General features: G+C 39.5%; 1 protein-coding gene across 1 annotated transcript in view; it reads right to left on the bottom strand.

The window, feature by feature from the left end:
* Positions 1 to 272: 272 nt before the first annotated feature.
* PPA2 (inorganic pyrophosphatase 2) overlaps positions 273 to 12,413 on the bottom strand; it is a gene marked incomplete at its 5' end in the record, with an annotated part of 33,963 nt that continues 21,822 nt past the window's right edge. The window contains 5 exons of the mRNA XM_080343335.1: positions 273 to 365; positions 1,395 to 1,434; positions 5,794 to 5,863; positions 6,976 to 7,061; positions 8,792 to 8,919. Of these exons, the coding sequence (XP_080199461.1) occupies positions 337 to 365; positions 1,395 to 1,434; positions 5,794 to 5,863; positions 6,976 to 7,061; positions 8,792 to 8,919 (353 nt within the window). The 3' untranslated portion in view covers positions 273 to 336. The remainder of the gene's footprint in view (positions 366 to 1,394; positions 1,435 to 5,793; positions 5,864 to 6,975; positions 7,062 to 8,791; positions 8,920 to 12,413) is intronic.

A 12,413-nucleotide genomic window follows, 5' to 3' on the forward strand; every position in this document is an offset into this window, starting at 1 on the left:
GATGGCTGGATTATTCCAAAATCCGGAGAACAAGGTTGAAGATACCTTATCTCCCATCTCATTTGATACTATGCTTCATGAGTGGCTAAGAGCAATTCTGGAGTTCTGAGATTCAGAAACAAACAAATAAGCAAGTCCTCTTCCCTCCGCTCCACCCTGCACAAAGAAAGACATGGAAACATTCATTTTATAACGGCAGTGTTTATTTACATGAGGGAAAGGTTTACACAAGTTGAAAAGTTGTTTCAACAGGAACCCAACAATTACAGTCCTTGCCTGTCTTCAAAAAGGGATGACTTTAAGATTTGATGATGCAGCTTCAGAACACTTTGACGATCACTTGGGAAAAAAGTACCAGGAATCAACTAAAACAAAAAAAATATACATCAAGAATGACATTAGTTCTCTACAACCAACCAGACACAAACACTTGAAAAAGAAATATTGTGCCCTTTCAGCTGTCTCCCACAATAATACGTCTGGGTGAGTCCTATCCCCAGCCTATATAAAGCACAGCCTCAAAATAATATCTGTTCACTTTAACAGTTTGGCTGAAACAATCCTGCAACAAGTTACAACAGTGACGTGACCATCCCTGGAAAACATCAAAGATCAGGCAGATTATGTTCAGTTGTCTGTCAGAGGTCTTAGATGTAATACTTCAGTAAATAAATGCTATTTATTGGCATGCTATATAAAGGCAAATGGAATGCAACTTGCTTTCCCATGACACAGACTACACAGATGTTACTTTGCAAACAGTCTGGAACTCGACTCACGATTAGGTTTTTCTTAGTGTTTCTCTAACTCCCTCCATCAAAAAAGTACAGATGTCTTCTCTATAGTTGTAGCCAGCAGAAAAATATCTTTTTTTTTAATAGTTAACAAAAATGAAAATGTAGGATGCATTCTTATTTCTTGACAAAAAACACATGTTCTGTTAACATGAAAAACAGTCTCAACAGTGAAAGAGAATTTTGTCTTTAGAACTTGCGCTTGAAAATTAAGTATGGGTATGTCATTTTAGAAAAGGGGCTGTTTGATTAGTTAGCTACTGTGAAGAATGACAAAAGCTAAGGCAAAGTAACCTTTCTCTTTTAAAAAGCATAAATGTCATGCATTTGGCCTTCATGATCAGTGAAAGAAAAGTTTAGTCTTATCTTTTTATGTGGCCTACACTTCCACTCATACTCAAAAGTAATTTCCCCCCATAAACCATCCATGATTTTCTGCCCATGTTCTATTTAACATGAGACAGGCTTTACAGTCTGATAGAATGTAACTATTATCATTCTCACATGCACAAAACCACCTTTTTCTAATACAGCCGTTTTTATGTCAATTTTTAAAGCAAAAGATTAAAGAAATCACATGGTGTTTGGGGAAAAACTTACCTTGTGGGGAAACAGAATCGCCAGGCACAGGCACTGGTGCCTAAAAAACCAAAACAAGACAGAACAACAAACATCAACCAAAAAAACCCCAACATATCAACATTTAAAGTTTCAGACATAACAACCAAACTTAAAGCTGTTATATTTACTTGCTGAAGTCAAGAGATATTACTAAAAACAGAACTTCTGTTGCCCCCACAGGAAAACGCTCTACCTTACAGACTTTCCTTTTTATTTTTCCTTTCTCCACCTCCTTTAACTTCTATACAAGTTTCCTGCTTGGTCATAAATGACAAAACAAGCACATTAATAATGAGTGATAGATTAACACCTTACCTAATGTAAAGGAAATCTTCCTACTGTATTGTCTTTGAGGATAACAGGATTTGCTGTTTACATACTATAGAGTAAAAATGCCTTTCCCTTTACATTACTACACGTTTCAGTATAAAGGTACGCATGTGAATATATATAAACACACACAATTTACATTGCATATATGCAAACTTTTTAAAATATATGTCTAATTAAACTCTTTTACAATCACATTTTGACAGAGTAGGATTCAGTTCTGTGGAAAGTGACAAGTAGTTTTAAAATATAGGTCTGTAAGTCCGGGTCCATTTCAAAGATGGATACACCGCTATTCAATCACAGTATTACACAGCACACCTTGTCCTATTACTTAAAAGGCAAAATTAAAGCCAGTTCTAACAACAGCAGGAAGCAACCCGCCTCATGGCGAGGATGCTGGTTACTTGCATAGCAAAAATCCTCCACTGCCCTTCCATCAGCTCATAAACAGGTAAGTTTTCCAACTGCCATAATGGATGGAAAAGCAGCACGGAGCACCTCAAGCACAGGGAATCCCACCACGCTCACCTGCACACACAAATCAAGTGCAAAAAACCATGTGGATGTTGGCCTTTGCCATGCCACAAACCCACCCGAACTAAGCCTACCCAAGCAGAAAACCCCAGGAGTAACCACTTAGGTGAACCATGCAAAAAAGAACTGTCCAAAGCAGGGTTTGCAGCTGTTTGAAGATGTAGGAGAACAAAGACACGCAGTGATCACCCATGTCATCCATACCAACAGGTGGAAGGTCCTGCATGTGAAGACACTGCTGAAGCCTTTGCAGTACTGTGCAGGCAGACAAACTGACCCAGCAGACACACAGCCAGCTCAGCGCACTGCTGTGAAATTCCCTCTTTACCTGCACTGGGGGTTGGTTATGTGACTGGTCTGAAAGGATGTGCCAACAGAACAATTGTAATCCAGGTCTTAGAATCATAGAATAGTTTGGGTTAGAAAGGACCTTCAGAGGCAAATATTTTCTTCTGTAAGACACTGTTCTGCATTTTATCAAAAGAGAACTCATCTAGCAAAGCTTTCCTAGTTCACTTTTCAGTATTATAAGTGAACAATGATGTGATAAGTCTGAGAAACGCTGCTCTAAAATAACTATATATAGACTGTCCTGGACATTTTCCAACTTGCAAAGTCCTCAGCAGCTTCTTCACAGAACAAGTGAGCAAGCAATTCTCAGGATTGATGTTAAACAAAGGTTTGGCTGTCCTGGGCAGTTTTACAGATGGCAACACTTAAAAGCCTGAAATAAACTGTACATCTTAGCAGTAACACATTCAGCTACAAAGCTCTATCCCTCCTGGGTTTAGTTTCCAACATATACTAACACTGGACCTGAGAAAGAGATGAAACAATTTTCAGAGGCCAGAGAACACTAGACATTTTCACCACCTTAGTGTTAAAACTCAGCTGGGTCTGTAGTTGGAGGGGGCTGCGGTAATTTTGGCTGGTTCAAATGTTCACTGTGTGTTCCCATAGACAGAGACTGACTGGACATGGCAACTTCACCAGCTATACAATCATTCCTAGTTTGCCACCAATACAGATGACAGTACAACATGCCCAGTGTGTAAAACCCAACTCGGTGGAGTGGAAACTCCCTAGAGATAAGCCATTCTAGTACAACATCTGTAAAATAATGATAAGTCAATAATAACACAATAAATCCTACTGAAATCAACAGGAATATCTTGGGAACTACCCAATCAAAATCCATATGAAATTCTGATTAGTGCACAATTTGGGAAGCATTTGGTAAGGATTTGTTTGCTTTCCTTTTGGTTCATAGTTATATTTCTCTCACCATAAAAATGTGTTCATAATAATACTGAGTGTTGTGTTTTGTTTTTTTGAGAACTCAATATACCTGATTAATTATCACTCACTCAAAAATTCCGTAATTGGAGTGTGAACCCAGAAAACAGAATTGTAGGGAACCAGCTCTCATTGCATAAGCAACTCTGAAATTTTGCAGTAGCTGAAATATGTTTCTCATTGGATTTGCAAAGCGAATCTCCACCTCAGCTTTCATTCTTCTTTTTTATCCAGAAGTTAATAGATGGACATAAATCAGAAGAAACTGTATCTGCTTTTAGTTTAAAAAAAGACCAAAACACCACAAACAAACAAACTCCAGACAGTGGCAGCTTTCATTTAAAATTACCACAGCCATTAAAATTCTGCAGCCAACACTCACGTATTTTCACTTCAGTTTGAAAGAGATGAATGCCTGACAACCGAAGTGGGTGGCGTAGTGTACTAGACAAAAAGATACCTGCTTAATATGTGCAAGTCAGTCTCCCTGCTTATATTTAGAATTTGACTCTCCACCAATCATATGTGAAGAGCATTTTACCTTTTTTTTTTTTTTAGTTATCGTAGAGTGGTAATTGTATGAATGGTATTTAAGACTATTGCATCTTTTCCCTGTCTGAAAAGTACCAAGAAACAGCAGCCTAAAAGACACAAGATACGTAGACTGAACTGAAACAGAATGATGGAAAGGAGTCTGTGATAACAACTTCACAAAAACAGTACGACTTAAAGAAAATAATGTGAGGCACAAAAAAGCCAGGAAGTGACAGTTTTTCATAGAAATGCACACACAACAAGAACGACTAAGTTTGGTACAAGGTACCTACTTTATGAATTGGTTTTACTAACCACCCCCCCAAAAAGAGGAAAATTTTAGATCTGTTATCAAGAGAGAAAATGTAACAGATACTGCTGATTAAAACAGGTAATTATTTACATGCTTCAAACAGCACAGAATGCAGAAGGAAATATTCCTTGGAGGTTTGTCAGCCTGTAAATATGTTTGAACTTGAAATTTTAGTTGCATTTAAACACTCATTAAAAGTTATTGTAAATTTGAAAGTACAGAGAAGGTAAATATTTGCTTATAGATGTGACTGACATGTCTAAAAATACACTTGAATTCCAAAATGAGTTTTTCTTTCATTTAAAACATACAGTACCATTAACGAACATTTGCAAGTGCAACCATAAAGGTATTTTTAAAGAACTGCTGAAAGCAAGAGACCTGAATAGGAAAAACAGTTAAGTTTTACACTGTTTTAAAATTTAACCCAAATTTTCTTTGCAACTGATAGTCTTACTTGCTTGTGACAAAACACAAGCCAGGACAGCACATTCTTACTAGGAAGTGCTGTTGGAATATTAACTGCACAGACAGCCGATGGCATCTCTTTGACACCCGGACTTGCATAATTACTGCGACTATCAGGACAAAACGGTGGCTGTCCGGGCAGCCAGCCACATGTGCAAAGTACCTGCCACGCTCAATCATGGTATATATATTTTTTTTTAAAGTGAAACTTAAGGGTGCTTTTTGCCATGTAATTCCTAGTAACTTTGCTTAATTTCCAGCATCCAACCTAGCACATTTTAAAATGGAAGAAATTCTCCTTCACTAGCATTTGCACATGAAAGCTTCAGACCTGCAGGACATTCCTCTTGCCTGAACAAGGAAACCTGCATGTTTTAATTTTATGTTAATTTTCAGAATATGACAGGCATTCTTTAAGAAACATTCAAAAAAGCATTCCTGTCTCTTATAGCAATGCATTTAATTATGCAAGTAGACAAACAAAGGATCCCTTTAGTGATTAGGGACTACAGTCAGCTAGTCAATGAGTTCTAACACTGGGTGGTAACTCATGGCAACAGGGGAGACAGCAGGCTAGATACAAATAGCAGTCCATCTTGCCATTCAAGATCAGAAGAAACAGCACTGCAAGGCAAGGAAAAACAACAAACACAAAAAACGCACCCCACCAGAACAGTAATGAACCTGCCAGAAAGCACAACTGGACCACTGCAATGAAAGGTTATAATAATAATGCTTACATTTCCCCATAAACTTTGCGCTCTTCTTTCTACTTCATGCCTTAAATTTTTGTTTACGGACCATTTCAGTTTAGCTACTTTATTTGAGTTTTGGAGCTCCAAATCGTCCTATTAATCACTTTTTTAAAAAAGGGGGGGAAAAAGTAAACGTTATCCTTACCTTCTGCACAATCGATCGGGCATCCTCCTCACTGCAACAAAATGGGCTGCTGCTCACCAAAACATTTGTGCTGAAAAATAAAATTAGAAACATGTTTTATCAATCAGTGGAAAAAAGACACACATAATTAAGAATCTACAGAAAAAATAACTTCACACATAGAGCTCAGAAACGTGTATCTGAAAGAAACAAGGAAGTCAGACAAAGAAATAACCAGTAATGCTGGAAGGGAATGAGGTTGTGGAGGGGTGTTCTTTGTTTCTTTTGAGGGTCTTTTTAGGCTGCACATTCTATATCAATGCAAGTAGTGCTCACACTCAGTGCTTCTGGCAGCTAACGTGGATACAGTTCAGCAGACCACAGTTGAGAAACTAAATCCCCCCCAAAAAGTCAGGGATAAACTGGCCCTTCCTGAGGCAGCTGAAGAACACTCAGATGGCCAGCGCAGCTGGGGTGAATATCCCCTGTCCCTTGTGCCTTGGAGGACGGCCTGATTCTGCAGTAGGTCACCCCTGGTTTGCAGTACCCTGCCTGCAGTATCTAGTAAGAAGGAGGGAAAAACAGGTCGAAATTCTGTTCCTACATCAAGCAGCAGATACCTGTACTGTTTCCAGAGAGCACTCAAACTCTGAAACCAAATACTTTGCAGAAATGTTCCCTATGAATGTAAGTCCTTTCACATCAAAAGTGAGTTTGGTCATGAGTTTTTAAGGTCCTACACAGTACCCAGTAAGAAGTTCAATTCCTCAAAGCAAGACTGCAGTTTTAGTTATTTTTTTAAATGTTGTCAATATGAAGCTCAAAGTGCCTCTGATATGATCAAGAACAACATCTGAATATTATCCTACAGTATTCTTGCCATGCTAAAGTACAACTATCAATCTGTACAACTGCTAAGCTGCTCAATCTCTCAAGATAGAGAGAAAGCCAAATTTTCCCCATAAAGCAGATGACAGTGACTATCTAAGCACAGCTTCCCCCACAGCTTTTACCCTCTGGTTTAGCTAATGGCAATCTACAGCCCTTGGAGAGCATCAGGCAGAAATTAATTATCCATCAACATCATGAGTATTCCTGTCATCCCAAACTAAGAAAATCTAAGTGTTTCATGCACAGCTGCCACATGTTAAATACCTCCAGTACTAGCAAAATACAAAGGAAAAGACATGACTGAATACTTACCACTGAATGGTACCTCCATCAGCTTTTTTATGAAGCAAAGCCTTCCAGTATTCGTGGGTGGATTTAATAATTTCAAGAGCAAAATCCTAGTTTACATTAAGGAAAAGTTTTATTATTTAAAATGTTATTATGCAGAGAAAGGCCACAGAACTGGTTTATTAAAACATACTGTTTCATGTGTTATTTTAAGTGCCCTCCTTTGAGGCCTCATTAGATTGCTGGAAAATATAACACCCTTTTTATGAAAAGAAACAAACTTCACTATCTGTCAAATACACCGGCAGCACATTCAGGACTTTCCCTCAGTCTGCAGCCAGAAAATACAAACGCTGCACAAAAAAGTTAAATCAGCACTAGATGTTAAGCAGACACCTACAGCTGTGGAAAACTGTACCAGGTCCTAAATGGGACAAAGTGTGTGAACTATGACTCCTCTGTTACACGTGCACATCAGGGTCAGAGTTCAGGTTTCTCCTCTAGTGGCAAAATTTGCATTTACTTCATTAATTGCCCAACCATACCCTTAAGCATTTGCAACAATGTAACGTCAGCTGTTTAACAGTTTGTTCAAAAATAAAAGTAATGTTGGGGGTGGGTATGAAAAAGCCTCAAAAAAAATAAAGTAAAAGAATCCCTCAGTGTCCAGATGATGATATCTAGGCTGGTTTGCAAAAAGCTGTCAACACAACTTTCACATTTCCTAACAAGGAGCGACTTGGCAAAATGCCACTGGAACATTGTGAACTTCACCAGAGCTGCTGGAGCGGAGCCACGGCCGCCTCCCCACATCCTGGGTCTCTAGAAACGCTGAGAATCATTCAAGGGGTCCAAAGCAGCTACCTCGGGACATTCAGTGCCTCAATGGCCTGACAGGGATACACCCTGTTAAACTGTCCGTACAGCGCAACACTCTGCTTTACAGAGCAGGAAATACCTCTCAGAGCAACTCCTGGGAGAGCAGGGGAGAGATCAGGTTATCAAGCCTTAACAGCTCTACATTTGATTGATTTAAAAGACAGTTTTAGTGCAGAAGGGAGTCAGGGCATCTCTTTAACCGGACAAAACATGTAAAGTTATCTGTGCTGGATAGAAGGTATTTTATAACTTCGACAGCATACAGCAAAGGCTGAGCCAGCTGACACATGGACATCATTCATTAGGAACCTGTGATTCTTCGCCAAAAGTAGTCTACAGAGAGTGTGCAATACAAAGCACTTCTACTCAAATCACACCCAATTTCCGCTGGAAAAAACCAGCTATTTTCTTCAGCAAGGTCTATTCCCAGGTCCACTCTCCTTTCAAACACTGGCCATTTTTACTGAAGATGGCTTGAAACCCCGTTTTTTCAGCCTTCAAGCCCACAACAGCTCACATGCTTTTACACAGAATGACTGGGAAAAAGTATACCCTGAGCAAACACCAAATACAAAAAAATCTGCATCCTACTGACTGCCTTAAACTGCAGAGCCCTAAGAAAACGTCAGGAAAATTTATCAATCAAGACTGAAAAAATAACTGAAAAGACAATCTGTTCATTCCTCTGACAGAGAATGAAAATGCTTTGGAAAAAGAAACCTACAAACATAGATGCATGTGTAGGCCTCACCAGGATTAGGACTGAATGGGTTTTTTTGCAGACTTCCTTTAATAACCTATGAGTTTTTGCCTGAATGAAAAGGAAGACAATAAACATTATTTATTGCTAGCCTAATAAATTGTATTCAAATACCCCTCATATAAAATTCTTCTTTTTAAACATCGTCCTTTACAATTCCAGATGACAGAAAGTACATCTTTAATTTTGGATTATCATTACCTTGTCTTTAAATTCTCCGTTAAAAGCAAATTGGTTTTCTGGTTTACCATCAGGGACTTTATACAATCGGAACCAGTCAACCGTAGCCTCAAGGTAACCTGGTTTGTACTTCTTAACATCATCAATATCTGTAGGTTAAAAAAAAAAAAAAGAAAGAGAGAGAAAAGGACCTATGATTTTTTACTTGCAATTTTTGTAACATTCATTTTTTAAAGTCTCATCAAGGATCTGCAAGGAATTTGATTTCACTGAGCACTTTCAAAGTCATTGGGGAACTTCACTTTATTACATTAGTTGCCCATAGTTGATACCTTATGATTTCCCAACCACACTGAACAGGTAAACCAGTTGCCTCCCACTCTTCATTAATTAAGACCCAGAGGGAAAATGAATAAAAGGACCACACTTGTGACAGGAGAGGAGGAAAACTCCACATTTATAGGCTTTCATCTCATTTCATCTACAATACTTAAGATCATTCAGTGAGGTATTTTTTTTCCTGAGCAACCGCAGGGACTACAGACATTTTTTGATAATGAAAGAATAGCTAGTAGTAACAATTTTAACATATGGATTTTAAAACCAGCACCTCAAAACAAAATATAGGCTTGACTTCTCAAAGTTACAGTAAAGGCATCCCTTTGTTCATGTTACTTGCAAATTCAACCCTTTAGATGCAAGACAGACATGCGCCAGGGGCACTACACACTAACTCTACTGATAACCCCGTGATATCTGCATACTCACAGTGATAAGCCAGTTGTACCTTTACCTCTGCAATCCTACTGTGCAAAGACAGAACAGGACACAAAGAGGAATGCACGTCGTTTGCAGGACACCCCCGGAAGGCAGCGACAAACTTTGCCCCCGTGGGTACAGAGAAATCACATAGTCATACACAAATTTTGCTCAAGGGCTATACTGCTATAGGAGATATGCAGTTCGTGATCTTAAACATTTACTTCTGATGTGCATGTTAAACTTTACCGGGTGTCCTGTGAGACCACTATCACTCCTATCACTCGCAATGAGGTGGCCCTATTGGCCCCTTGGCAAATTAACTCTCTGGCTATATGTTTGCAAGGATGTGCCTTCAATACAATTTTAATTGATTTTGACACAATAAAGGATTTTGTTCTTTCTGGAAGCCAAGTACTTTTTGTAGCTGGTGTGATGCTTCTCTTTCCATCTATTTCCCTCCTGCAGACACTTCTGATTAAAGTAAGAGTTGACTTTTTTTGCTGTGTTTTGCATGCAGTCTTTTGGCTATTTCATAACCTCACTCTGCCCAGGCCACCTTCCACGGTGTTATTCTCCTTCTCTAGTGTTTGTAAGTCACTAGCTCATTTCTCCTATCCTGATTCCCTGGCATCTCACCCTCTCTCTTGCTCTCTCTCTCCATACTGCTTGGCTACTTCACTCTCTTCTCCCATAGATAAGCCTCACTCATTGACCTCTCCTAGTTGGCAGCGATTCCTGGATACTATTCTGTCTATCCAGTCCTATAAAGCAGAATTTCAGAGTTGCTTAGTCCACAGAATTGACACCTGGTCATGTGCTTTCCATCTTCAAGTGCCTAAATGCCTTTGTAAAATCTAGGCTGTGAACCTGAACAAAGACATTCTAAAGAGAACAGTAAGAGAAGGGGAAAAGCCTTGTGCTGCAGACCATACAATTATCTGCAGACCACCAAGAGAGATGACGTGTGGACTGAACTGTGAGACCAAATCTGTGTGAGAAGATACGCTAAGTGTTCACAGGCATCTGACAGATGCCACTCCCAAATTCCACTGGATCACGCACTACCCAAAGAATAGAACATTAAACTTTGAAGAACCCTATGTAAATTTTTGCTTCTGCATGCACTTAATGGGGCTACGTGTTTATGGACTCGGAGTAAAACACATTTTGAACTTGGCTGCTGGCCATCTGCCCGTAAAAGATTAGAGAGTTTTGTTGACAGAATCCCAGAAAAAAACAAGGGCACATAAGGCTGCACTAGAGGCAAGTCTTCTAGCTGGAATACATGTTTAAGAGTGCAAGAAGCCTTTCACTGGGGTGAGGGGTGAGATCAGCCAAGAAGGAATGATTTAGAAAAGGCTGGGGTCTTGGTAGGGGCAGGATGCTTCATCTGGACACTAATAAAAATGCAACTCCAATTCAAATCAGTTTCAGGGCTCCAGTGTATCATCCTGTTCTCGACAAGCAAGGGAACATGCCTCCTCTCATCTTGAGCCCATCATCTCCTCCTCTTGTGAGGTTTGAACTCACAATTTCCAGTAGTTGTTTAAAAAATAGTATCTCCTCAAGTCTGTAAAGCAAACCAGACTGCTGAAGCAATCTCCTTACTTCCAAGCAGCACATGAACTACAGGTCTCTATCTCCAGACACTGTTTAAATTCCAGCATACTTTCTCAGACCACTGCTCCTTTTTTCTGGTTCCTGTTCCAAAAATCTTCTCTTCTCACTCTACTTCTCCATTCGTCCTACTTGGTTATTTGCCTCCTATTCCCAAAAGCTGTTCATCAAACATGCTTTGTTGTCTACTGACTGACGCTTGGGCCCTTCCTCATCTGTGTTTCCTATCTAAAGACTTTATTCTTTAAAGAAACCAAATACTAGAATAGGATTTGGGGCAGGCTTTCCTTACCTCCTTAAGACAGGAATGACCATCTTCACAGACAGCATCATCTCTGAATTTCACACTCTCTCTACTAGAACATACCTTGCCTAGGTAAAACGGCTCTGGAGAATCAGGCTAACAGCACTTTATGGCCTCTAAAGTACTGCCCACTGTATATTCTGGTTTTGAGGACTTAAGAAGGGGTTGCTTTCATTTTCTTGGTTCTTTGCAAGTTATTCACCATCTCCATGCTTCACTGTTCTTTAGTATGAAGGACAGCTACTGGACACCAAATGAAGCTCAAATGGTTGGAAAAAAAGAAGGCGGCAACCAAAGCGTGTATTACAATGGGATTTAGTCACAAGCAGCAGGAAAATGGGAAACAATGCAATAAAAAAGAAAATAATGATCCAGTTGCTGTGGAGTCAGCACTTAGCACCAAATACAAGGAAAACAGCAGCTCTCACATCACTCAAGAGCTACCTCTTCAGCTCATTAAAAGGCACCATAGAAAAGCTTGAAAGACAGCTTGTCCTCCACTCTGAAATCCAGAACAGCATCTTTGGGATATCAGGGCGAGAAGGAGAAAAATATACTAAGAAGAATGAACAACAGGCAAAGAAAAGGAAAAGAAAAGATCCCAATAAGCAGTACAGTGATTTACTGGACTAATATCTATAGAAGCTAGCTGCATATTAAGACTAAAAAAGAAAACACTTAGGTGTCTTTTCCACAGCAGACACTGTTAAGACATTTTTTCCTGATCCTGGCTGCTTACCTTCCCTTAGAGCTATGTATTTGCGTTGAGGTCAAAAGGGGCTGAGCAAGGACAGGAGTAGCAAGCATCTACCTGATCTAACACAGTTTCATCTCCACAAGCAAGACCTGCTCAGAATGACAGAGCAGAAACATCAGGCTCCTGCAGTTACATTATCAGCATGTACCCACTGGGCTCCAGGCAGTAATTTCTTTACGTTGTCTACATACAACCATAGGTGC

The sequence above is a fragment of the Nesoenas mayeri genome (genome assembly GCF_963082525.1).
Source record: "Nesoenas mayeri genome assembly, chromosome: 4".
NCBI lineage: Eukaryota > Metazoa > Chordata > Aves > Columbiformes > Columbidae > Nesoenas > Nesoenas mayeri.